The sequence below is a fragment of the Coloeus monedula genome, assembly GCF_965178545.1.
Source record: "Coloeus monedula genome assembly, chromosome: Z".
Lineage (NCBI taxonomy): Eukaryota > Metazoa > Chordata > Aves > Passeriformes > Corvidae > Coloeus > Coloeus monedula.
The window spans coordinates 5,511,512-5,539,440 of NC_138822.1; the positions used below are offsets into that span (position 1 = coordinate 5,511,512).

A 27,929-nucleotide genomic window follows, 5' to 3' on the forward strand; every position below is an offset into this window, starting at 1 on the left:
TGAACTGCAAGTAAAGATAAGATAAGATAAGATAAGATAAGATAAGATATAAAAAGATGACTTCCTCTTTTCAAACCAGTTTTTCTCCATTTCTCTCCCATATCCTTTGTCAAATCTTTTCTCCCAGGCATGGGTGCAAGTTCTCTTGTCTTCAACTTGAACATTTCCTTTCTTCTAGTAATCAGGACTGTAGATAGAGACCCTGTGTGCTCAGCTGAAAATGAAACATCCTTCTTTTTTATTTCTTTTTTGACAGTGAACCTTCACTGCTTAAATGATCTTGTACTGCAGGTGGCTTAGAAGTATAGGATATCAGTTAGTTTGTCAGCTTTGCAACACATCTGAAGGTCAGGTGCTCCAGGAAGGGTGAACCATAGCACCAGGCCTTGATTATCATGTCTGGGTTCTGTCTCCTCCAGCTTCTGAGACCTGGGAGATCCATTGCAGGTTCTGCTTTCAGGTGAGGAGAAACTCCTGTTTTGACTCTCCACTTCATCATAAAAGCTGTAGTGAGTACTGATCCACGTTAAGGTCTGGTCCTCAGCTGGGGAAAACTGGCAGAACTCCAGCAAATTTCTAGAAATAAAAACCTAGAGAAGTCTCTAAAACCACAGCAGTTACTGGGACTTGCACAATATTCTACAGCTTGCAAGAATACAGCAGCATGAAGCTGGGATGACAGTGATGGCTTAATATTTTTTGTAATCTCTTGGGTTTTTTTTGGTTTTTTATTTGGGTTTTTTTTGTGAGAATGAAAATCTTCAGGCGAGAACTTTGCTCCTGTTCTCTTGGTGGTACTGGCTTGGATGGCTTTGTTTTTCTTTGAAAACTGATAGCAGAAGACTATCCAACCTTCAGGAGTGGAGCCATTATATGTGGGGCTGTGCAACAGGAGCCAAAGTTTAAAAATAAAATACCAGGCTGCCTTCCTGAGGATCCAGACATAGCAAACACACACGCACAACACATACGCAGGACCTCGGCTGGCCACGGTTGTATCAGTTATAGAGCCCCGAGCAGCAGACAATGAGAACCAAAAAGGGAGTCTTGTTCCTCAAAAAGAAAGAGGAAGAAATATCAGGGCTTCTGTAGCCTCAGATGCCAGTTTCTGGTGTGCATGGGAGGCCCCTCAGCAGCAGCACCAGCAGCAGCAGCAGGTTGAGGGACAGACAGCTGCCAGTCATTCCTGGTGATGTTTGCTGTAGGCCCTTCCCGGCACTCCCTTCTCTCTCCCTCATTTTCTCTGCCCTACTGAGGAAGGGGTCTGGGCTGAGGTCTTTTTTGAGAATGTGCTCCTTTCTTAAGCGAGAAAAGCAGTGGCTTTTACTTCATGCTGAGTGCTGAGTGATAGGGACGCCAGACACCTTCAGAAGAAAGGGAGGACCAACTATTTTGGCTTCAGAGCCATATCACTGGCATGTTTATCTGTTGGACTGTAGAAATAGCAGATGATCAGATCATCTTTCTAGAAGACCTGGAGGATGAGAGGCATACAGAGGAGATAGTGGATAGACCAGGAAGAATAATTTGTGACAGAAAAGCAGAAAGGTGCAGTTTAATGCCAGGAACACAGCTTGGAAAGTGAGGCAAATTATCTTAGAAAGGAATGGTCTTTTGAAAGAAAAGGTGACTCTACTCAGACAAACAAGTCTAGGAACCTAGGAGGATACAATTCTTCATTAATTATGAATGTAGAGAGGGATGAAGACAGTGAAAGACTTAACCCTTTTTTGCCTGCTTCCCCACAGTGCTGATCTCACACCAACTCCCAGGCTTTGCGTGGCAACTGTGAGCAGGGCTGACCAGGGTGGGAAGCCAGGGTTCCTCCAGGGTGTGAAGCAGCAGGGGTTGTCCTTCTCTGGGGTGACACTGTCAGAGACTGAGTGCAGCAGGCACCTGTGCACAGCCCGTGTGCCACCTCAGGTGTGCTGGAAGATTGGAGCCCATGCTTTCTACTGCATGGTGTGCCCAGGTGTACCTTGCAAATGCAAACTGAGTTTTTTAGCCAGGTGTCTTCCAGCTGCACCAAGAATCTTTGTGTATCGCAGTTGACAGCTACAGGCAGGGAAAATAAACACCCAAAGAAGAGGTGTTTTCCCTCATCTCTGCCCAGGCAAAGTAGCAGTCACAGCTGCCCATGACACACTTGGCTTTTGGCAGAGCTCAGGCTGGTTCTGCTCTGCAGACACAGGATGAAGCATGCTCAGTGTGCTTCCTTCAGCAGGAATGCCAGCAGTATCTTGGATTACTACAGAGGCTGCTCTGTGTCTGTAAGCTCCTTTTGCAGAGTTTGGGTTCACATTAAACGGGATCAGGAGTCCTTGGTAGGCTGCACATGGCTCTGAGCACAGAGTCTTTTGGAAAGATGTGTTTTCTTAGACACCAGACTCTCAGTATGGAACACTTATTTTGTTGAAAAACTATATTTTCAAAAAAACCACAGTACCTTCACATGCTGGCTGAACATAGGCCGAAGGTGATATGTAGCCTAAAGGTTTTGTAGGATGTGATTCTCTTACAACCTAAGCATTTTTGCAAGAAATCCATAAAATACCTGTATCTTGCTTGTGGTGAGGTACAAACAATGAAGGATAGGTGCCAACTGTCAGCATGTGAAAACTAATTGCTTGGTTTGCTGTCATAAATTTTGACAGCCAGGGTGGAGTGGAAGTGTGCACATGCTTTGTGGCTCCAGCTAGCATGAGTGAAAGAGAGGTCTGATTAAATCAAACTTCCTCTTCCATGGTCTTGAATATCTCCTGCTTAAAAAAAGACATTGAAGAAGACCCAGAGAGTTCCTCTTGCAGATATCCTTTATAAAGGAGACTTCACTGCTAGTAAGTATTGATGGAGTTTTGTCCAGATATTTGCTAGAACAGAATTAATATTATTTTGCTGATTATTTGGAAGAGTTTGGGAATAGAGTAGAAAGGCTCAGCAGTTTGGGCAAAGTCCTATTAAAACAAAAGCCTCTCAGCTCACCGAGAATTTCAGTTTTTTCTAGATGCCAGCCCTGAAAACCAAATATCCTTCCTCCCCCTCAAATAAAGCCCTCCTGAAAAAACAGGCCAGTGTTTTTTCCAAGTCCCTCCTCCACTGCAATGTCAAGTATTATGAGGGTTAGACCATGTTCACCAGCCCCGAACTTTGTCTCCACTGGTATTCTTCTCTGCAGCTCTGCAGACATTTTGCCGAGTTGACCTAAATTCTTCAGCAAAAGGCCTGGATTCTGTGCAGAAAGGTGGAAATGGCAACTCCAGTTAGAAAGTAAACACAAAGATAAATAAAGAGCATCAGTTGTATCCTTGTGTGTGGTGTTTTGATTTACCCTTGCTTCTGGAATTTTAACTTCTGCTCTGCTGGGGAGCTTTTTCATTTCTTCCTCTTGTGGGAAGTTAGCACTGGGATTCCAGGGACAGGAAGGTAGCATCGCCTAACAAGCAAGCACTGGAGTCTGGAAAGCCACTTTGTGCTGCTGGCTGTGCCACAGACCAGCTGTGTGACCTGGAGCCAGGCTGCTGCACTTCTTTGTGGTTCTCCACTACCAGGTAAAGGAAGAAGTTTTTTTTGTGGTGCAGACTCACTCAACTCGCTTTTCACACAGACAGAGCCCACCAACAAGTGCGGCCTGAACTGCATGAGTCAAATAAATAGGTTGTGGTTGGATGGAACAGACTGTCAGTATTGCTGCCTGAAATACTTAAATCTGCCTTTTTGTTTCTTATGTGCAGTTTAAAATTGTGAACCTTCAGATTTCGTTTTGAATTTAAAGCCATTTGAAAAACAGGGGGATACTTCAGTCTTTGCTCTGTCTGGCAGCAAGTGACTTCTGCTGACTTTAATGACTTGTCTGTGATAAATGAATGGAAACCTGAAACATATGATCCTGTCTTTTGTCATGCTCCAGTGTTCCATAAACAGCAGAAGGGAAAATGAAATCTGCGCAGAACTGATTGTACACTTCTCCCATAGACACATTGTCAATGAGGTCATAAATTAATGTGGAACTTTGACTCTGCGTGCATTCCTGCAAACAAGAACCCACGCCTGAATGAATGCTTGTTGCTAGAAACGAATAAAAAAAAAGGCGCAAATGCCTTTTATTCAAATGACTTTTAAAACGGAAAAAAGTCCAGCGTGGACTGCAAACCGCATTACATTCTTTTTTCTCTTCCTTAGTGTTCAAGGATGTTGGCTAAAAACAAATCAAATGTCTCGGAATGCTCTTTGTATGAATTCTGATGTCATCAGGTTCATGTATGGCTCTTTTGGGATGAAAGGAACGGGGAGGAGATCCACCTGACTGACTGGCAAGTGGTGTTGCTGAAAGCTGTGTCTGAAGAGCTGTTCACTTAGCTGGACTCCTAATGAAATGAGAATGTGCTGTTTATATATGTGATTGTCCTTGTCTCCTCTCCATTTGTAAATGAAAATATGTACCCTGTCCCTTTCAACCACCATAAAACTTCTTTTTTTTTAAACAGTTGAGTTTAACATATGTCTTTATACTTTAGGTTTTGTTTTCTGGGTTTTTTTGGCTTGTTTGTTTTTGTTTCTTGCTTGCTTGTTTCCATCTTTATTCCTTTAGTAAGAACAAAATAGAATTCTTTATGTGGTTCTGCTTTGAACTTAATCCTGCTTTATTTTAAAAGTTCCTTGAGCTGGAGGATTCAATGGCATTCGATCTTCTGGAAGTACTTATATGTACGTCTTGGAAAAGCAGTAAGTTGGGAAGGTTTTAAGTGCCTTCCCTTTAAGTCAAACCTTGGTTCCTTTTTTTTTAAGTGGCTCTACAATAATCAGTAAAGATAATAGGAATTATGTACCCCTTTGCTTTGGAACTGGGAATGCAGTAGAGGTGTCTTTGCCATTATCATAGGTGAATTTACTTTCTCTTTGTTGAAATCACTGGGAGCCAGAAAACCCTTCCTTTGCTTTCAGAACATTACTTCTGAACTTTCCAGATTAAAAGGCAAGCTGTATTCCATAATTTTGTTTGTATCTCATCAGGTTGAAAGTTCTGCTTGGTTTACAGATGGATTTTACACCACCACAGGACTTGAATCTTCTGAGTTTCTTTTGCATATTTGTAAACCTTTTTTTTTTTCTTTTCCATCTTTATTAGCTTAAAATATCTTAGCCGCTTCTATCCACTCTTGCATGCAGAGTAAATGTCAAGGTTTTCCAAGCCATGGAGTTATTTAGACAGAGGCACTGCAGTTCCAAACAGCCATTTTTGGTCCCAAAGCACGTCTGGCTCTGGGTACAGCCTCACCTGTGTCCCTGCTCGCACACGTGGCTGGGTGTGATGTGCAGGATGAACCTGAGGATCTGCTCCACACTCACACAGGCAGACACTGGGTTGTGCTTCTGTGTTCTGGCCGTGGAGCTGCTGGCAGCCCAGATGATCTGTCTGCTTCATTCCAGAGAGGGAATATTCCTGGAGCAGCTTCTCCCTCAGGTGCTCTCTAAAGCGAGTGTGCTGGTGGGGGGAGAGGAGAACTGACCTGCTGCCCACCCTGCTTCTCTGAAGCCAAGTGTGGGTGGCCTTCTAGTTGTTGCCAAAAGCAGAATACTTGTCCTGAAGAGCCACTGTCCCACCAATTTTCAATAATGTAACTGCATTTGCAACAAAATAAGGGTTTTTATGAGGACAGGTCCTATTAGAAGACCATTTATTGGCTGTTTATTTAATGCTTCTCCTGAGGCTTCTCTTTATTGCTTATTATGCACCAAACCAAAATCCTGACAAAGCCTGAGCTGCCACTGGGCTGCCTTTTCTTGAATTTGTCTAAGAATCTTGATGGGGTTTTAAGTGCATTTTGTTTTTTCCTAATTGGAAAACGTCCAAATTTTTACTAGGGACACACATTAAGTGGTTTCTAAAAAGTCCTGACACCTTGAATTTACCCAAAAATTCTCTTCTCTTAGGCCAGGAAAACTCAAAATCTCTTCCAGTCTCTTCTTGCCTGTTACAAAAATAAAATACTTGAGTGCAGATTCCAGGTTACTCAGTTGTTGTTGGGTGGGTTTGTTTGGTTTTTTTTTTTATCCCAAGAGATACTTTTTATGTTGATAAACTAGTCTTGAACTGAACTTTCCTTGTGGCAAGAGACCTTGGGGGCTATATACGTAGTTTGGCAATTGTTTACATATTCTGGAGCCAAGTTTTGGCAGCCACTTTCTCTTTTTATCAGATTTCATCCCCGGTATCTTTAAGGTCAAGTGAGAATGGCTCTTCAAAACGAGTCATCTTTATGACAATGGGGACTGACTATTTTGTTCTAAAATTGGATTTTGTTACCTTCCTAGATGAATTTAAATGCCTGAAGACAATGCTGAGTTTTAAGTCGTTAAATGCAAAGCATTTGCAACAGCTGAAAAAAAAATAAGGTGTTGTGTAATGGAGTTGCAGAAGAGAAAAAAACTCTTTAAGAGTTCTGTAATGGCTACATACTTGCACGGATTGTAGCTTTTGAAGGATGCAGTTGCTTATAATCGCAGCCCTTATTACAAAGAAAGTCTTAGTTATTTTTTATTTGTTATGATCCATTTCCTGTTTGAGTATTTCTTAGGAGGAAGAAAAAGAAATTGGATCTCAGTGGTTGACCCTCAAACAGCTTATTTAAAGCAAAAAAAGGATTAAAGTAGGGCAGAAGAACTCCATTACGAGCTTCAACCTCTTACCATTTTTGATACAACCAAGCTTTAATAGCAGATTTCTCCTTAATTTGAATGCATCTGTAGTAGTCAGGGGCAAGAGATGTTTATTACTGGAAAGAATTGAAGTAAGGTTAACAAGAGGTTGGTTGTGTTATTTGTTTTTCTTTTTGGATTGGAGATTGTTCTTAATTATTACCTGCATAACAAAGTTTGGGTTTTTTTAATATTTAGGGAATAACAGCTTTTTCCTGGTTTTAATCTAATAGTTTCTAATTCCTCTTTGATTAAAACACTTTCTGGCTGGAGAACTTTCATTAACTATGGTGGATTCACAAATGTTGTGATCCGTAATCCCAGGATCACTCAGAATTCCCCCTTCCCCCCATCGTGAAGTGCACTGTAGACACTTGGTTTCTTCTAGGGCACATCTGCCATCTATGTATCACATTAATGATTATGATTATGAGCCAGAGTGCTATTTTAAGTATTTTGTAGTTGATTTTTGTATTGTTACAGAACAACTGCAAAAATTTGATTCCTGGAAGGAGTAAGTGGGTGGAAATGGGGGCTGAAGGGGGGACAAAAAGGAGCAAGTTTCTCATTTGGACCCAGGATACTGCATTCATAGTGCATCTCAACATGTAATTCAAAAGACTCTTATCTACAGCTGAAGTTGTTTGGGACAAAGTATTTTGGGCAATACATTAGCAGCAACTTCTCCTCCTTTTCTGCATCATCCCGTCTCATCCATCAGTGGCAGCACCAGCATCTTGCTGCCACCACCACAAAACAGACAGAGGACCTTCACTTTCTCAGGTGGAAAAGATCTCTTGGGAGGGGCTGGCAGGGAAAAAGGTGGCAGCCTAATGGTTATCACTGGTCTGAGATCTGTCAAGTGCTGGAAAAGTGTGTGCTCTTTTACCTGGGGCAGAGATGCTGGCTGCCATACTGCGTGTGAGTCAGTGGGCAAATAAAACTGTGTATTCTGTCTGGTATTATAAATGGGTCAGTGATGGATTTGTATTACCTGAGGAAATGAACTGGCGGACAGAGAAGCTTCTGCTTGCTGCCCTGCAAATGTCAAATATAGCAGAAAGCTTGGGGGAAGGGGAGGGATAGCTGGAGACAAAGGCAGTGTTAAAATAGCTAGGGTGTCAGTGGAGCTCCTCAAACAAACGTGCTTCTGAGGGGTAGGCTGGGAGAGCTGAACAATCTTCAGACTTTGTTAATCAGCATTTTCTTATCCTCCAGCAGGGTTTCAGCAGTGGATCTTGCTTTATAATTGGAGTCATGCACGAGGTGGGTTTTGGTTTGCATGAGGTGATGTGCTGTTGCACTGAGCTTTGCTTGCTGGTACAGAACATGACTTCTGGTGCTTCGGTTTCGTGGGGTTAAAACCATTCCTCTGAATGTCCTTTTCCATCCCCTCCACACTTTTAAAGTACCTCTGGAGCATGTAAGATCTCTGGATGGACTGAGGGAGAGGGCTCCTTACTTCCAAGGGTCCTTACTCAGCTGAGCTCTTATGGGTGATGAAAGACAGGCAGAGGGCTGTGGCTTCCTTGGATCTGATCCAGGCAATGTTCCTTTGGTTCCCAACTGCCCCTGTGAACTTCTCTTAGCGAGTCTTGAATGACCAAACAGGGTAATGGGGTGCCAAATTAGGGAAATGATCTCTGGCTGGAAGATTACTCCTCTCACCAGCCAAGTTCAATCTCTGTCACCACAGCTACATCAGGTCCGGTTCAGTTTCTGCACTTAAAGGAGGAACGTGAGTCCAGGAAAGCAACTTTTCACATCCATCTTTCAAGCTAGTGATACTGTGGCTTTATTTGGCATCGCATTTTTTCAGTAGCAGGCCCAAAGCAGAGCTTTGCCCTTTGCATTTGTGGTTTCTGAGTGCTAGTGACTTGATTTTCACCTCTGTGACTACACTGAGTGCCTGTGTGTGTTTTAAACCAGCTGTGTTGGCTGGCCTAATCTCAGATCTTTTTAAGATTAAAATTCTGTGGCCCCTAAAATAATCCAGCAGTTTCTGTGTTCCCATGGTTTAGCTCTGTTGCCAGTTTATAAAGCTGCATTTAGCCTCTGTAAAAATACCGTGCTTCTTGCACACTGAGATTTGGTCTTTAAAGTTTGCAGCTCACCAGCCACAGCACTGCCAGTGACCATGGCATGGAGCATGGAGTTCAGGGTGAATGGCAAGATTACTTCTAAAGGCACTAGAGAGTGTTTTAAGGGTATATGGCTATCAGGAGATAATCTCTTTTCTCTTCAGACACAACTTTGTGACTTTGTTCTTTCTGTCCGTGGTCCAGCAGAGTCTCTGGTGGACTTTGTCGCATCTGATTTGCTCCTGGCAGGGCCCCCTTTAAAACAGCTCTGACTTTTCTTGGCAGGGAAGAGATCTTTGCTGGGGTTGTGCCAAACTGAGGAGCCTGCTCCTCCCCTGCTCCTTCCAGGGTGAGGCTGGTAATGCATCCTTTGTGTAAAAGCTCCTGGAAGGTATTTGCAATGCATGAGAAGGAATTAGGTTGTTTCTGGAGTACCCAGGCACGGTGCTGCCGTGTTCTTCAGCACCACCTACTGACATCTCCCCCTCTCTCTCAACTCCACGCACACCGGGGTTTGCACCTCTTAACTCACAGCAACAGCATTACTCGAGGTAATTAACAATACACTCTTGGCTGGAAATTAGAAACCCCAGACCCACGCATTCAGTTCCATTGTGCCATATGGGGAGCACTAATGAGCAGGGTACAAAAGCCAAGCTGCTTGGCTCTGGTGTCTGTTTTCCCCGGCTGGGCCAGCCCACTTGCCCCTTCGACACGTGTGTCTGTGCACAAGAGCGTTGAAGGGCTGGGTTGTGTCAGGGAGGTGGATGACTTGGCTCATGTCCTGTGAGCATTTAGTACAGAAACCAAGTGGCAAAACCACATTTCTATTCTAAAAATTTTGCCCCATGCTGTTTCATCTCCCTCTTAAACTAGTTTTGTGCAGCAAATTAAGTATCATACTTAATAAGGAAGAAAGCGCTACTCTGACCATCCAGTTGTTCAGATTCTTATATATAATTTTAGTGTCTTTCTGATTTCTGTAGGGATTAATAACTTGCCATGAAAGTAATTCAGAAGATCAGAAGAACTCATCCTAGCCTTGCTTGGAGCAAGAGCATTTAATGTTTGAGAGCCTTTCTCATAAGGGAAGTTCTTTATCCTAAGACTCTGTTGCCTATGCTCTGTATCATGTACTGCCTCACAGCTAAGCCAAAGGAAAGAAGGACAAAAAAAGCCAGAATTGTAATTTGCATGACAGTCTGTCTTTTAATAAGATTGTGGCATTTTATTTGCAATCTGCTTTTATTTCAAAAGTTTGAAGTTTGAAAGTATCCTTCAGGCATTTGGATGGCCTCCTAATGTATTTTTTTAAACAGAACAGATATATATGTAGACCCCAGGACAGAAAAAAGTAGAAGAAACATTATTTGTGAGAAATGAAGGCGTGATCGGCACTTAGGTAGCCTGAATCAGTAAAGCCCCAGCAGAAGCAGACAGGTGCCACTGTCTGATTCTCCTTACACACCTTCATCGAAAATCCATGGTGTGCCTTTATCCTGCTAGGGTCTTACAGTGAGATGGCTAATAGGTATTAATACTCCATAATCATGTTTTTCTAGAGTTTTGGATTTTTTATTTCTTTGTTTTGACTTTTTTCCACTCCCATTTTTTGAGAAGTCATAGTCTTGGGGACCCAGTTGAGTTGATAGCAATGTATGGACTCATTTCATGTCATTTATGTGAGAAGTTCTGTGAATCTTTGTTGTTTTCTTGAACTGAAAAAAAAAAAAACCCATCCATGTTTCTGGCAGCAGTTAGTAGCATCTCTTCCATGAGCTTTAAGATTAATGTGGTTTATATTTTTTTTAAAATGTAGAAGATTTTGCAAGGTGTGATAGACTTAGTGTGGTGTCAGGTATGTTAAATGTCTGTATTCAGGAACATAAATAAGTATCAACTGTATGGAGATCAACAAAGTTTGCTATCCTATTGTCCATGACAGGGAGATTTCTGAAAAGTCTGGAAGATAATGTACTAAGAATGTGTAGTAGGAAGACCTCCTTTCGTGGAATCAGATCTGAAGCCCACTTCAGGTTCAAACACCTTTTCAGGTGGCTGGATAAGGACATTTTGGGAAGAAAATGAGTTTGTGTCTTCTCAGTTTAGATTGTTATTACTACTGATTTGTTATGAATCTCTAATAGTAAAGTTCTTCCTGAAAATACATTACATTTTGATACATTTTCCCATGTAAGTCAAGGGAAATACTTAGTGGAAGAATGGAATCATAGGTATCAGCTAACAAATCTCTTTCACCTTAACTGTTGAGTTTCAGAATGGAACAAACAACTCCAAACTGGATGTATGGAGATACTGATAATTAAAGCTGTAACAGGTGATAAAATTTTACCATTAATTCCTTTACAAAAAAATATGAACCACAAAGTATGTATATTGCAGAGCTGCAACCCAATTCATGGAGTTCCATCAAAATCCAGTTCTATGAAATTGAAAAGAAAAAAAAAGTGGAAAAAGAAATGGTGTTTCAGTTTAGTTTATGTTGCTACCGGCTCAGAGAAGTAACTCCAAAGACAGTCCTCAGAGGACAGATATTCCTCTAGCTTGAGGATTTAGATCTAGAATTCCAATAGCTTGACTGGAATTCAGTCATTGAAAAAGACCCATGAGTTGAGTAAGTTTGCCTGACTGCAGTTGAGAGCTGAATTTATTTTCTGAATTCTTAATTAATTATGGGGTTTCCTTTCATAAATGAAAGATGAGGCTGGCTTCCTCCAGTTGGAATAGCCTTCTGGTTTCCAGTTTCTCAATGTGTAAGTTTTTGCATTACTCCTATAATTGTATTTGTTCAGTCCTCGTTTTCCCTGTTGTGATCTTACATTATAAAAAGTGTTGAAGAAAAAAAAAAAATTAGGGGGGAAAAAAGAAAGTCCCAAATCCAAAGACATCAGAGCAGCAGCTCCACTGTGCATGGGCTGAACCTGGCCAGGAGCCCAGGCAGCAGGGCTGAGTTGGAATGTTCTCAGCACAGCTGTAGGCACTGGTATAAAACCCAGCCTTCTCCAGCAAAGAAAAATGCCTGAGGTGTTACTCATGGGAGTTTTGAGAACTTGTCTTATCAAGCAATTACTTGCCAGCAAATGGCAGTTCCATGGTGTTTGGTAGTTAATTTCTGGAAGGGTGCAGAAGGCTGGAAAAACCTCGAGGACCATCAACCAGCACTGCCCATGTTCACCCACTAAACCGTGCCCCCAAGGTACACATCCACACATCTTTTAAATACCTCCAGGGAAGGTGACTCAACCATTTCCCTGGTCCCTGCAAGGGGGAAGAAATTTTCTCTTCAGCTCCACCTTCTCACTGAGTAAAATGAAAGCTGTGTGTGCAATCTGGGTTGTGTGATGTAGGGATGAAGATGCCTCAGATCCTCTGACCAGAGGAAGGGCTGGAGAGCTGGAGATGCCTTTGTTTCACATGCAGTGTTACTAATGCTGAGCTGGAAGCTCACAGTGTTGTGTGGTCTGACTGACCTTTTTAGTTGTGGTTGTGCGTGTGCATATTCTTAACTTGTAGAAGCTCTGCTGACTCCATCTCAAAATATAACAGATGGGTAGTCAAACCACAGAAGCTCAATTTTGAGGTCAGTGCCTTGGGCTTCACAATTAATTTTATATTTTGAAGCTTTAAAACCAAACTTAAACATAATGATTTGTACTACTTTGGCTGCTGCCAAATTCTGTAATTACTGTTGTTCAACAAGCACAATTATCTTTTGTTTTGGATTTTTAAAAACCTCGAAATCTAATGCAACTGTGTCTCAGATGTTCTCAGGCATTTATGAGTGTAGAGAAGGATGCTGAAGACAATTTGAGACCACCTTTTGTCTTTAAAATGGTGGCTTTGAGAATCTCTCTTGCCCAATGTTTTGAAAGCTTTTTGCTCATAAGAAAAATGAGAATACCTCCATATTTAAGCATTAAGGCCATGTATTTAAGAAGAGGTTGTAAATGCAAATTAGCCAGACAATGGCATTTTAATAATGTTTCGTGAGGTTAGCATTGCATTAGTAAAAGTATTTTAGAAATCACATATTATTTATAGGCAATGTGGTCTCAAGAGATTGCTTGTGAATATGTTCAAGGGCTTGTGGGATTTATGGATTCATTTAATGGTGGTTTTGTTTGGTTGCTTCGGGTTTTTCTTCCCACACTTCTGCTGTTGAGTTAGTAGATCTGGTAACTCCTGTCTCACTCCACCTCCATTCCCCTCTGAATTTTCTTATTGAAAATGTAAATGGTTATGGAATGTGTTCCCTTAGCTGACCATGATGGAGATGTGAGAACCTTGCTTTGTCTCCTTGTGTTGGAATGTGTCTTGCCAGTGTATTACCATTGGCACTTGAAAACGCTCTTTGCTGGTTGGTAGGTGGGTCTCTCCCGGTGTCAGGTCCCATGCAGACAAAAAAGGAAGAAAGATGCACATTGTGTTACAGTTTCTTTTGATATATGAGCTCAAACTGGCAGTTTCTGTTTTTAGCCCTCGTGCAATGACAGGATTTTAAAGAAGAACATGGAAATGGTAGAGCAGAATTCCTTACAGAATGCTTCGTCCCTCTGTCAGGGTGATGCATGGTGAAAACATCACACTGAAGTCCACTCAGCTGTACCTGATGTTTGTTCCTCACGGGAAGCAGTAACACTAACCTCTTCTCGGACTTGGTGCTGCCTTTGTGGGGCAGACCTTGCTGAGATTCAAGCTGGAACCCGTTAGAGAGTCTCCACCAGTTTTGTAATCACCAGCTATTAATGATACCTCTCAACACAAAGGTTGGTTTAAGCTTGTGTAGACAGCAGCATCCTTAAGGATGCATTCTCCAAGCAGCAGCCTGTGCTGGAGATGAACATGGTGGTGGTTTTCACCTCTAGAAGTTGCCAGGATTGTCTTTTTTTCATATTCTCAGCGTTGGTCTCCCTTCTGGTTTTCTATTTCGTAAGCTGACCTGAAGTTTTCCAAAAGAGACAGAGCTGAGAGCGTTTTGCGGTGATGTTTCTAAAGGGTCTGAAGTTTTCGGGGGTCTGAGGAGGGGGAGGGCTGTGGGAAGGGGGGGGGGAAGAGTGAGGTTTTTTTGTGTGCGCGTTGTTTTTCATCTCTTCCACACAATGGAGCTTTCAGAGAACCTCTCTTAAAAGGCATAGCTACAGCCTTTGTGTGAAGGGTGTGTCTGCTGGCAGGGTTTGCTGATGCAGACAGGCTGGCTGGTGATTAACAAAGGTCATTAGACTTTGGAATCTGGCAGGGGAGTGGGGTGGTGTGTCTTCTGCGCCAAGCAGGAGAGCTCCCCAGGGACAGGCCCGGCTGGAGGCTCCCCGCCTGCTGTCTCCCCTCACTCCCCCGCGCCTCCTCCTCCTCCTCCTCCTCCTGCTCCTGGGAGGCTCAGCGGTGTGTCGCCTCTGCATGTAGGACAGCTTGGACCAGTGTCCTGATGCTGTGAATGCAGCGTTTGTGGAGCGAACCGTCACGTTTTGTCATCCATGGGACAGGGGAACCCAACCCTGAGGAGATGGTTTGGGGAAACCCAAGCCTCTGGTGAAGGAGAGAAGGTGCAGCTTTGAGGAGGGCAGGGGGAGAGCAGCCACACCATTTGGAAGGCAAGCCATGCAGGACAAAGGGAGATGTGTTCTGGGGGATGGTGATTTCTAAAGCATCACCTAAGGAGGAGGAGTTAAAAAAGGGGGAAAAAAAAAAAAAAGAAAAAGGCTGGTGTGCTTGAGCTGAAGCTGAGATAAGTGAGGCCATGTTGTGCACAGGCAAGAAGCTCTGAGGCTCTGAGTGCAGGAGTTGTCTGAGCTAAAATGGCTGCTCCCAAAGCTCAGAGGACTAGGGCAGCTTAGTGAGTCTTAAAGCTTCAGTGACGCAGGGGCTCATATCTCTTGAAAGTGTGATAAACACATTCAGCAGAGCTGTGGCTTGTTTGGCTGAGATGAAAGGACTAAGCTTGGGGGATGGGTAGTGAAAACTGGATGATCTGCTTTTCTGTGAAGTGCTCTAAATGCAGGAGTCGTCTGCTCCATGGAAAAATTTGTTTTCAGGTCTAATGGACTGTGCTAAAGGAGACGTGGGGTGGGGCTTCACTGACTGCTGTAATTTGATCCAGAGCAGATAGCAACCTCTTCCACACAATTTGGTCTGGTGCTTGCACATAAAGGCTTGAGTATCTCGATTATTGTAACTTTGTTAGCTGAAAAGAAGCTGGTGCAGCGTTCATTTTCTTTATTGGTGGTGAGAAGGAGTGGGGGGAGAGAAAGCACACGGTGCAGCCTGCAAAGTAATGCAGGTAAATATGTGGAGAGCCTCTGTGCTCAGACTGTCCGGAATTTGACTTGCTAGAAGTTTATTTTAGCAGGCTATCAGAAGAAGCATTCTTTCATCTAAAATCCTGGTGCAGTACCCTCTGTTGTTTCTGTGCCTTAGTGTTTTGGAGCTTTTTCCTCACTTGGTAGGTTGCTTCCTTCATACTCCACATACAACAGATGCAAGGAATTTAAATTGCTTTGGGCTGCTGTTGTGTCTTGGACTTCTGAAATGCTCGATTTGTCATCCTTTTCCGGCACATGCATAGAAGCCTAGAGAGGCAATTGCTGTATTAGCACAGGAAGGTAGCTCTTGTGTCTAAGCACTGCACAGGGTAGGAGGGTCTAAGTCTTTTGTTTGGCTTGTGCTTTGTGTCTCCTGTCCTTCATGGCAGTGCAGCCCTCTGTCGCAGGATTAATTGTCACGAGCTGAACCACCATCCTTCACTGTATTTTATGTTGCTTTATACTTGAAGGTATGCAGGGTTTTTGGATAAATCAAGGAAGTCATAATGGCTCTTGAGTCTTTGTAACTCATGTTTCCATTGTACTTTTTCGGTATGGTTATTCCCGTTGCTGTCCTTTTCTTCCTCCGGCTGTCTCCATCTCACAGACTGCTAAGGCACAAAGGTCTTGTCCCTAGAATAGACTGAAATGAAACTGTAAACATTTTAACAAGAGTGGAGGTACCCTTAAAAGCTTGGTGGAAGTAAGCAGAGGAAAGTATTCTGCCTTGGGTTGGTGTCACTGCATCTAACCTTGCTGTTAGGTCTAGGTTTTCCACCAATATCAGGACTGATAGGATGCTGTGAAGGAAGGCAGATTTCTCCCTGTGAAAGCTTTTGATGCATGGTAGTGAATGATGCGGGAATTGTCAACTTCCCGGAAGGTTAGGGTGTGTCTCCTGAAGGCAGAAGCTCCTGTCTTCTGTTGGTAAATTCCAGTGCATGACAGGGAGTGATGTGCCATTTCTCTGCACATGGGCTGTGGTCTTTGAACAGGACCAAGTTCTGAATAACAGCACTATGTAATGGAAAAGCCAAGAGGACAGAGTCCACTGGATCAGTAGTCACTTGTCAGAGATTCGACTGTTCATGGAGTTGAGTCAGCAGCTTGTGAGCTACCAGATAGGACTTCTTGTGGATCTGAGTAGACGCTTCTTAATAGGTTAAGGAAAGGTTGAGTTTCACGCTGCTGTGTTTGTGGAATCTCTGCAAATGACTGAGTCATCAGAAGCTTGGTGTTACCTTGGTGTTTCCAGGATTTGTTCCAAAAGCACTGCTATAAACTCATATCTTTCTTCTTGTTTCCTTCCCCTGTGTTTCTTGCAGATTTTTCTAATGTAAAAGATCATCCTGAACCATGGAGGTCCTGCAGTGTGATGGCTGCGATTTTCGAGCTCCATCTTACGAAGACCTAAAAGCTCACATTCAGGATGTTCACACTGCTTTTCTGCAGCCAACTGATGTCTCTGAGGAGAGTCCTACCCAGCCAAGGTCTGGTTCTATCAATGCTAGCAACCAGACCGAGGTTGAATTTTCTTCTGTAAAGGATGAATTCGCAATTGCAGATGACATAGCAGGTAAATCTCAACTCCAAGACTGGTCTCAACTCTAAGATCTGAGCTCTTACCCCCTATTTTACGTTTGTTTTATTTCAATATGTTTTAGTTTCTGCCTTTAATGTGGTTTAAAAATTTGCATTATGTCAGCAAAGCAGATATCTAGCATCAGCCATACTGGTTCTGACCATGGCTTTTTTTTTTTTTCCCCGCAAATGTAAGCATGGAGGATGGTTTTATTTCCCAGCTTCTTTTCATGGGGTTCTGCATACTGATTTTTCATTTTCAGCTTTTCATGGTTGTTCTTCACTACCATGAATCACCTCAAAATTTTCAACTTTTTTTAGTGTACTAGTTTTATTTTTTCCCCCAAGAAGGTAGTTTTGGTAATTATCCACCCAAAACTGTACACCACAGTCATTTATATGTAGACATGCACAGTGGTCACTTTTCTGACCATTGCCAGGTCTGTAGATACTACCATAAGTAAGTGAGGGAATCCTGGAGTGGTTATTGTCAGTTCAGGATGTGGTTACATTCTTAAGCATACGGGGTGGGTGGAGGAAAAGCCTTTTTATTTTATTTTATTTATTTACATATACACCTTAATTCTCATTTTAGGGCAAAATGCAACAAGTCAGATGGGGACTGGAAGTTACTATAGCCAGAGCCAGACTTTCTATGGGCAGCATATGGCTCCAAATCCTAAACCAACCAGCAAGTTTTTCCAGTGCAAGTTCTGTGTGCGTTACTTCCGTTCCAAAAACCTCCTCATAGAGCACACACGGAAGGTTCATGGAGCACAGGCTGGGGGGAGCTCAGTGGGGCCACCAGCTTCTAGTTCCCTAAATTACAACATCATGATGCATGAAGGGTTTGGTAAAGTTTTCAGTTGCCAGTTCTGCACCTACAAGTCACCCAGGCGTGCAAGGATTATTAAGCACCAGAAAATGTATCACAAAAACAACCTGAAAGAGAGTTCAGCTCCTTCTTCTTCTGCTGCTGCTGCTGCTGCTGTGTCTGAATCATCGTCTGCTTCTGTGCCAGTGCAGGAACCCTGCAAGGAGCTGCCGGCAGAGGTGGTGGAGCGGAGCATTTTGGAGTCCATGGTCAAGCCCCTGACCAAGTCTAGGGGCAACTTTTGCTGTGAGTGGTGCAGCTACCAGACACCTCGGAGGGAGCGCTGGTGTGACCACATGATGAAGAAGCACCGCAGCATGGTGAAAATACTGTCCAGCCTGAGGCAGCAGCAGGATGGAACCAGTGCACCCGAGCTGCAGAGTAAGAGTGCCCAGAGTGCCTCTCCAAACTCAAATTACATCTCCATGAACACAACAGGACGTGAGATGTCGAATGCTAATGTCTCAAACTTCAGGGGATCAATGGGCAATTCTCTTATCAGGCCCAACTCTTCTACATCTTCAAAGTTTTCTTCTGTGTCTTACCCTCAAATAAAGCCTAAGTCACCTCACAACTCGGGCATGGTTAATTTGTCTGACAGATCCCGCTATGGAATTGCTGATATGACGAATTCTTCTGCTGACCTGGAAACAAGCAGTATGCTAAATGACTCCAGCTCAGATGAAGAGCTAAATGAAATGGACAGCGAGAATGGCTTAAACTCCATGGATCACCAGACCTCAGGAATGTCTGCAGAGCAGCTGATGGGATCTGATGGCAACAAACTATTGGAAACAAAGGGAATTCCCTTTAGAAGATACATGAACAGGTTCCAGTGTCCTTTCTGCCCTTTCCTGACGATGCACCGCCGAAGTATTTCCCGTCACATCGAGAACATCCACCTGTCTGGGAAAACGGCGGTGTACAAGTGTGATGAGTGCCCCTTCACCTGCAAGAGCTCACTGAAGCTTGGTGCCCACAAGCAGTGTCACACAGGAACAACATCCGACTGGGACACCATGAACTCCCAGGCTGAGAGCATTGCCTCGTCCCTGAACGACAGCACAGTGTCTTTTGAGAGTGGGAATATCAACGGCAGGAAGTCAGCTGGGATGATGGAACCCGTGCAGCCACAGCCTCAGCCTCAGCCGCAGCCGCAGCCGCCGCAGCAGCAATCACCCCAGCCCCATTCACAGCATCCATACAAGTGCACGTTGTGCAACTATTCCACCACCACTTTGAAAGGCCTCAGAGTTCATCAGCAGCACAAGCATTCATTCTGTGACAACTTGCCAAAATACGATGGGCCGCCATCGAACGCACCACAGGAGAGCGAGGCAGATGCTCACCCCTCTGCCAGCACGGTGAAGAAGAGCCAGACCTCCATCCTTGGGCTCTCATCTAAAAATAACTTTGTTGCAAAAGCTCCTAGGAAGGTCTCAAATGACTTCCCCTTAGATCTCTCTCCCGTGAAAAAGAGAACTAGAATTGATGAAATAGCGAGCAACCTGCAGAGCAAGATCAGCCAAAACAAACAGCAGGAGGATGCTGTGATTAATGTGGAAGATGATGAGGAAGAGGAGGAGGACAATGAGGTGGAGATAGAGGTGGAGTTAGACAGAGAAGAAGAGCAAACAGAACCAATGATAGAGGTTTCTAGTTCTTACGCACCCCAGCAAATGTGGGGCAGAGAGGCTAATGATTCCCAGAAGGAGGCAAGCTTCAGGAGCATGCAGCATGACTACAATTCCACCAACGGGGCAGAGATTGAGCTTACTTTGTCCGAGGATGAGGAGGACTATTACTCTGCTGTCAGCATGAAGGACCATCAGAGCCCTAATGCCTCTGTTCTGGGGAGCCAGTCCAACATGTACGGTACCGACCAGAACAATGAGAATTCGGAGTTCAGTGACTCTGGCAGGCTTTACTATTGTAAACACTGTGATTTCAGCAACAAATCTGCCAGGAGTGTTAGCACCCACTACCAGCGAATGCATCCCTACATTAAATTCAGCTTTAGGTACATCCTGGATCCCAATGATCACAGTGCAGTGTACCGCTGTCTTGAGTGCTACATTGACTACACAAACTTTGAAGACCTGCAGCAGCATTATGGAGAGCATCATCCTGAAGCTATGAATGTACTGAACTTTGATCATTCTGATCTGATCTACCGCTGCCGCTTCTGCTCTTACACAAGCCCAAATGTTAGAAGCCTGATGCCACATTACCAAAGAATGCATCCCACAGTGAAAATTAACAATGCAATGATATTTTCAAGCTATGTTGTTGAGCAGCAAGAAGGGCTGAACACGGAGTCTCAGACACTGAGAGAGATCTTGAATTCTGCTCCAAAAACTATGGCAACCTCCACCCCCGTGGCTCGCGGGGCTGGTGTGCCAGCTGGTTTTAACAAAAGTGCCACCAAGAGCTTCAGTCCTGAATGTGAAAATCAGAAGGAACCTTCAGTCAACACTGTGGTTGTTTATGACTGTGATGTGTGTTCATTTGCAAGCCCTAACATGCACTCAGTTTTGGTGCACTACCAGAAAAAGCACCCCGAAGAGAAAGCCTCATATTTCAGAATCCAGAAGACCATGCGTGTAGTCTCTGTCGACAGGGGCTCTGCCCTCGCTCAAATGTCATTTGAGCTGGGGGCTCCCATCTCCCCAAAACTGTCCAACTTGGCTTCTCAGCCTCCACCTCCCCCACCACCACCCCCAGACCTCTCTACTGAGCTCTACTACTGCAAACACTGTTCCTACAGCAACCGCTCTGTGGTGGGGGTGCTTGTCCACTACCAGAAGAGGCACCCAGAGATCAAGGTCACAGCCAAGTACATCAGGCAGGCTCCCCCAACCGCAGCCATGATGCGGGCAGGGGAGCTGCCACCTGGCATGCAGAGGCCGCCGGTGTCCATGCAGCAGCTGGGCCGCGGCGGATCCGAGACCTCCGTGAACCCTCCCGAGAACGAAATGTTCTTCTGTCAGCACTGTGATTACGGGAACCGGACCGTGAAGGGTGTGCTCATCCACTATCAGAAGAAGCATCGCGACTTCAAAGCCAACGCGGATGTGATCCGGCAACACACGGCCACCATCAGGAGCCTTTGTGACCGCAGCCAGAAGAAGTCAGCTGGCAGCCTGCCTGCCCACACCTCCGGCACCGAGCGGGACAAGTCCAAGCTGAGAGCCCTCAAGTGCAGGCAGTGCAGCTACACGTCCCCGTACTTCTATGCATTGAGGAAGCATATTAAGAAAGACCACCCGAATCTGAAGGCCACGGTCACATCCATACTGAGGTGGGCGTTTCTGGATGGCTTGATAGAAGCTGGTTATCACTGTGAATGGTGCATTTATTCACACACTGAGCCGAGTGGCTTGCTTGTGCATTACCAAAGGAGACATCCCGAGCATTATGTTGATTATACCTACATGGCAACCAAACTCTGGGCAGGTCCTGATCCTTCCCCTCCTGCCCTAGTGATGCCAACAGAGATGAAGACCTATAAATGCAGAGACTGCATTTTTGAAGCATCTTCTATTTGGGATATTACTAATCACTACCAAGCATTTCACCCTTGGGCCATGAATGGAGATGAGTCTGTGTTGCTAGATATCATTAAGGAGAAAGATTCTGTTGAGAAAACCATGCCACAGCCTGATGAAGGTGGGGTCAGAATGGATTCTGAAGACCAGATGGCAACATCACAGATGGATCAGGATGCCGAGTGTGCAGAGGATCCCAGCCTTTCCCATGAAAAAACTGTCCAGCTGGCTTCTGCAAATCCTGCCATCTCCTCCACTCCGTATCAGTGCACAGTGTGCCAGTCTGAGTACAACAACCTGCATGGCCTCCTGACACATTATGGCAAAAAGCATCCTGGCATGAAAGTGAAAGCAGCAGACTTTGCTCAGGACATAGACATTAACCCAGGGGCTGTCTATAAGTGCAGACACTGCCCATACATTAACACACGTATTCATGGCGTCCTCACACACTACCAGAAGCGGCACCCATCAGTAAAAGTCACTGCTGAAGACTTCGTGCATGACGTGGAGCAGTCGACTGATATTGCTCAGAACGATGTGGAAGAGACAAGCAGGATTTTCAAGCAAGGCTATGGTGCTTACCGGTGCAAACTCTGCCCTTACACCCACGGAACCCTTGAGAAGCTGAAAATCCACTACGAGAAGTACCACAATCAACCTGAATTTGATGTTTTTGCCCAGTCGCCACCAAAGGTGTCTGCCTCAGTGGAGCCAGACATGGTGACTGAAATCAAGGCCTCTCCAGAAATTGCTGCTGAGGATGTTGGAGAGGTCTCCATGCCAGCGCCTCATTTCTCCAGTTCTCACTTAGTGTCTCACACAGTTTTCCGGTGTCAGCTCTGCAAATATTTCTGCTCCACCCGGAAGGGGATAGCCAGGCACTACCGCATCAAACATAACAATGTCCGGGCACAGCCAGAGGGCAAGAACAACCTCTTCAAGTGTGCTCTGTGTTCCTACACCAACCCCATCCGCAAAGGGCTTGCAGCACACTACCAGAAAAGACATGACATTGATGCTTACTACACTCACTGCCTGGCAGCCTCCAGGACGGTAAGCGACAAACCCAATAAAGTGATCATTCCATCTCCTCCCAAGGATGACACTCCTCAGCTAAGTGAGGAGCTGAGGAGGGCTGTAGAGAAGAAGAAGTGCTCGCTCTGCTCCTTCCAGTCCTTCAGCAAGAAGGGCATCGTTTCCCACTACATGAAGCGTCACCCTGGTGTCTTCCCTAAGAAGCAGCACGCCAGCAAGCTGGGGGGATACTTCACTGCCGTTTACGCTGATGAGCATGAAAAACCAGCTCCAGCCGAGGAGAGGAACGACTTCGAAAAGCCTGAGGTGGAGGCTGAGGCTCAGGAAATCGAGTGGCTTCCCTTCAGGTGCATTAAATGTTTCAAGCTGTCCTTCAGCACGGCAGAGCTGCTGTGCATGCATTACACTGACCACCACAGCAAGGATTTGAAGAGGGACTTTTCCATACTTGGAAGCGGCACCCGCTCTCAGAGCCCCGTCTACCAGTGCAAGCACTGTGATACAAAACTGCATAGCACGGCAGAGCTGACTGCACACTTGAATGGTCACAATGAGGAATTCCAGAAGCGTGCCAAACGTCAGGAGAGGAGGAAGCAGCTTTTGAGCAAGCAGAAATATGCAGATGGTGCTTTTGCAGATTTCAAACAAGAGAGGGTAAGGATTTGTGTGTCTGGTCTCTTTCTCTGCCCCCTGCTCCCCGCTGGGGACCCCAGCAATACCCACTTGCATGTTCTCTTTGACAGCCAAATGACCACAGGCTAATGGATGACTCAGAGTGCCAGTGAGCTCCATAAGTTAATTACACATTCTGTTTTAATTCTTCGTCCATCCCCACATCTCCCTAGGTTCTGTAGGAAATCTTGTTCCTTCCTACTGCTTCATTCAGTATTTTCTTTATCTTCTTTCCTCCCTCCCACGCTTCTGGAGGGCCATCTGTGTCTGACAGTCGCTTGTTCTTTTGTGGCAAGGCTGCCATGTACTGTGTCGCAGATTCTCTACAAAATGTCCCATCCTCTTCCATGTCCCTTTGAATAACATATCAGTTTGCTTCTCAACCTTCTCTCTCTCAGTCCTTTTTCTCATTGAGCACTCAGTATGAGCATGACATAAACCTGTCTGGTGACAGAAGCTTTGGGCAAGTGCCTTAGAGGACCAAATTGTTGCTCAATTTCTTGCCCGCTTTCCTCCTTCCTTCTGCTTCAGTTTGAGAAATACACTTGCGCAGGAAAAGCTTTGCACAGATGTTGGGGAGGTCATGGGGTCATGGAGGAGAAGGCACAGTTCAGGCTAAAGTGGAATGGTCTTCTAGAGGACTGCTGTTAACCATGAACTGAAGGGTTTTTCTGCACAGATGTCTCGTCCACTTGGTAAGAATTAATGATGTCAACAGGAATTGACCTTGCAGTTTTGCAGAACTGGACATTGAGTATAACGTCAGGTCTGAAGTCTGGTCTGTGCTCCTAAGAACGATGTGACAAAACCTGCTTCATTGATTTATGCTTGTGTGCTCAAACAGGCTTTTGGACACTTGGAAGATGTTTCAAAACTCAAGGAGAGGAAGGTGGTTGGCTACAAATGCAAATTTTGCGTGGAAGTCCATCCAACACTTCGAGCCATCTGTAATCACCTCCGCAAGCATGTCCAGTACGGGAATGTCTCTTCTGTGTCAGCCACAGTAAAGGTAAGAATTCCTTAAGGGTGACTGAAAGTGACTGAAACTACTCGCATTGTGTAAAATAAAGGCCTTGTTGATAACCTGTGGAGGGCTCTTGTGAAGTTGAATGGGTTTTGAACTGGACATTCTGGTTCAGCATGATGTTTTAATCTAACATTAAGTTTCTGAAGTGTGTTTGGTTCATTTCAAGATGTTTTAACTTTTTTTCACTCTTGATCCAGGGGCACGAAGACTCTTTAAATTCTCATTTCTTCTCAGCCACAAAGGAGTTGATGTCGTTGATGACCGAAAGACTTGGTTTATGAGTGGGGAACTTTCTCTCAGCTACTTTCTGGGCTACGTTTCTGCTTAGTTAAGCTCAAAAAGAGCTGTTTATTTTCCTTTTTTATATATATTTTTTTTAATTTTTTAAGAAGAGGAAGTGTGCACCTTTCCACATTGGAACTTGCACGCTGGCTCCAAACAAAACAGTGGCCAGCTGAGCCAGCGATCCCCTTCAGGTGATGAGGTGCAAACGTGTTGTTCCTTTCTCCCTGTGGAAAGAGGTGCCTCCTATGACATCTCCAAGGACAGGCGATGTCCCAAAGTCTGATTTCCAGGATATTTATTGGCAGGGGAAGTGAAAGTGCACCAAGGCTGTGGGAACTAGCTCTTGTCAGAGACTCCTGCTGCCTGACTGACAGGGCTTTTTTGGTGACATAATCTGCTTTTTATGGGGAAGCCGTGTCCTCCACAGCCTAACTCGCACCACCTGAGAGAGCTTTCATTGCCTACCACTGACCTTTCTTTACCTTCTTATCTGGTACTCCTGACAGATTCAAATGCTTCCCTCCTAAGAGTCCTTTCCCTCTTCTCCTCTCTTCTCAAATCATGCTTATGTAGGGTCAGTGCTTTCTTTTGAGTAAATAGAAATCTTGCATCAGGGAACAAAAGCTGAGAGCCATGGTCTAAAGAATGTGCTCTTACAGGGTATTTAAGTAGCTGCACAAATGCATGTTCTGGTTAGAAAAGAGAAAGGAAAGTTATGAAAGAGAGTTTAAAATAAAAAAGACTTTTTCTGTTTGCTCTATATTTTTGAAGAGGTTTCTAGGGGCTTAGTGTACCGGCTTCTTTCTTTAGAGTTCGACACTGATGGACAAAACCTACTGTGGAGTAGACAACTATATTAGTCTGCAGGGTAGCTACAGTCAGCTAGAGCAAAATAAACTAAAATTAACTGCTCTGTAACTTAGCAATTATTACCTCATCAAGTTTAGAAGATTCACACCAAGACCATTGAAAGATAGATTTCTTGTGTTTTTACATGATCTGACACAAACTTGATCAAGGAGTGAGATTTTTTTTTTTTTGACGTACGCATGCATGTATATAATAGATGTAATTATGTTTTTCCCTCCCAAGAATAGATAATTTTTTATATTTTTTTTTTTCAGAAAGCCATTGATGTGGAGTTTGTGTAGGGATATATTTAGAGAAATAATGCAGTGGGAAACCTGGACATTCTGATGAACACAGGGAAAAGACCGAGGGGCAGAAGGGAGAGAGAATTGATGGCTCTGGGGGGGTATGTGTTTTTTAGCAGGAAGCTGAAGATCCTTCAAACACAACTTTGATGGAGGGTTTTGAGGGAGCCAAAGACCCTGGCATTGTGGAATTTACAGAAGCTGAATATGGAGCATCCCTGGAAGATGAAGCCAGGCCTGGGGGCTACCACTGCAGCCAGTGTGACCGGGTTTTGATGTCTATGCAGGGTCTGCGATCCCACGAGAGGAGTCACTTGGCTCTGGCCATGTTTACCCGGGAAGACAAGTACAGCTGCCAGTATTGCTCCTTTGTCTCTGCTTTCAGGCACAAGTAAGTTGTGGCTTTTACTTTTGTTTCCTAAAAATCACCTGCTAGCAGTGCTGTTTTGTGGGCTGACACTGGAGAAGGGCTTGCTCGACTTGATGTTGAGCCGCGCTTTTCTCGTGGTATTTACATAGTTCCCACCTACAGTATCCTTGGCCATTATGGTTGGCTGTTCATAAGATTTCACCTTTGTATTTTCTTGAATTCATGTCAGCCCTCTTTTTGCATGTAGGGGAGAGGCATGCAGGCCAAGGAATAAGAATTATTTCAGTAGGCAAACAGTGCAGCCCACCACTTTAGGCACCCTTGTCAAATGCATGAGGCTTAACAAGCCAAGAAGTGTTTTCCTAGTTAATCTTTCATATTTAAGAAACTTCTGCTGCATGTAACTTACCTTGTTTGTAATTACTACAGCTCTTTGTGGGTTGAGTTTTCATTTCTCTTGTTAAAACAGTGCCATAAATTTATCTTAGATCAGATTTTTTTTTCTTAATTATGGCATGCAGTTTCAGTCTACAGATATTTCAAATTCATACCAGTGTGGTATAGGAATGACTCCTTCACCCTGCCTCCTTGTCTGATACATGTTGATCATTAATAGTCACATTTCTTACAATTTGTTTCCCTGAGCTTTGACTTAGTTTTAGAAATTATTTTAATTGTAAAAATGTGTGTCCCCCTCCCCCAAAATGGGGTTTGTGATATATTTTATATTTTGTATTTTGGCATCCTGGACCTGATTCACAGGTCTGTGTTTTCTCTTAATGTCTGGGGAGAGAGCTGCTTATTCACTCTTTTAACAAAAGAAGACAGATCCAGGTACTCATTTGATGTAGGCATTCACAGCACTCTTAAATTTGGTGATGACGTCACCACTTTGCAATCAAATGCATGTGGAAGAGAAGGCATTTTTTTAGTTCCTTGTGTTAAAAAGCAATGTTTCTGGTGGTGTCACAGCACTGAAAATTGATGCCACAGTTTGGTCTGCCTTGTTGGGAAGGTCCACGGGCTTGAGCAGCCCAGAGTAGGAAAGGGATTTAGGGGAAGGATGTGTACTGCTTTGGGAAGGCTGACAGTGAGGAGAGCCCCTGCAGGACTTGCTGTTTGCCCAGTAAACTTGCTTCAACAATCAGACTTTTGTTGGGTTTGGTGCCTAGTCACTCTGTTTCCTACAGAGGATAAGTCATGTCCCAGAAGTTGCAGGATGGGTAAATCAAAAAGTGGTGGATGGCAGGGAAGAGCTCATCACCTAACTTGATAATAGGTGTGGTTTCTGTTGTTGAAGTTGTTTGCTTCTTCTTTTATTTTTGTTTCTGATGCAATTATTCTCCTGGGAGATTAAGTCTGTGAAAGAAACCAAACGAAATGTTTAAACTGCCTGAATCTGAATGAAACTTTAAAACCTCCTTTTGGAAGAGTGCAGCTGGCAAAGTATGTGGTTGTGAATATAGTTTTAATTATTGCCGTGTAGAGTACCTTAAGGTATATATTTATAATAGCTTAATATGTATTACATACCTCTTTGGCAGCCTGCTTTAATTGTTAAGTAATCTCATTCCCTGGAGGCTATTTAAAACGAGTTTTGTTCTATGAAGTACTCGCTGCAGGCATTCAAAGCCTTACTCATTTAGGAGAACTTTTTCCCCCATTTCTCTAGGAAACCTGTGCATTTTGTCTTGCCAGAATCCCCATCCTGGATTTCTGCTAAAGTTATATTGTATGAAGTGACCCTGAGAGGAGATACAAGTTCATTTTCTATTTTTTTTTTTTTTTGCTGTTATCAGATGTTTGAATACACAGGCTTCAGTGTTAGCTCTCGTAAACAGGGATTTTCTGGCTCAGGCTCTTGTCAGTGTGGGACTAAAGATCACGTGAAATCTTGTGTAGTGTGACAGGGCTGGAGCAACTGCTGTTTGAGCTACATGTTGATATTCCATAAAAGAGCAGGACAATTTGGGACAAATAAAAAAGAACTATGCCCGAAATACATCTAGAACTAAGTGGGGGATGGAGGGCAGTTTTGGCAAGTTGCAACTCCTGCAGTGTCTCTGCCCTGTTGTTGTTCCATCACCGTGTGTGAGATGACTCAAGCTAAGACGAGATCACAAAGCAGAAATGTGTCCAAAGTAGAGGCTGCACTGGAAATGTTTACGGCTTGGGCTCAGACTACTTGCCTGCCAACCCAGAGACAGTGAATTCATGCCTGTTAGCCACAGTGTAGGAACTGCAGAGCTCTGCAGGATTCACTCAGTTAGAATGAATTTGATCTTA

The 27,929-nt window shown here is 44.2% G+C and overlaps 1 protein-coding gene across 1 annotated transcript in view; it reads left to right on the plus strand.

Moving 5' to 3' along the window:
- ZNF462 (zinc finger protein 462) overlaps window positions 1–27,929 on the plus strand; it is an 87,914-nt gene that overhangs the window by 22,790 nt on the left and 37,195 nt on the right. Inside the window, exons 2-5 of the mRNA XM_082301945.1 lie at window positions 16,420–16,670; window positions 17,271–22,789; window positions 23,652–23,816; window positions 25,561–25,664. Of these exons, the coding sequence (XP_082158071.1) occupies window positions 16,451–16,670; window positions 17,271–22,789; window positions 23,652–23,816; window positions 25,561–25,664 (6,008 nt within the window). The 5' untranslated portion in view covers window positions 16,420–16,450. The remainder of the gene's footprint in view (window positions 1–16,419; window positions 16,671–17,270; window positions 22,790–23,651; window positions 23,817–25,560; window positions 25,665–27,929) is intronic.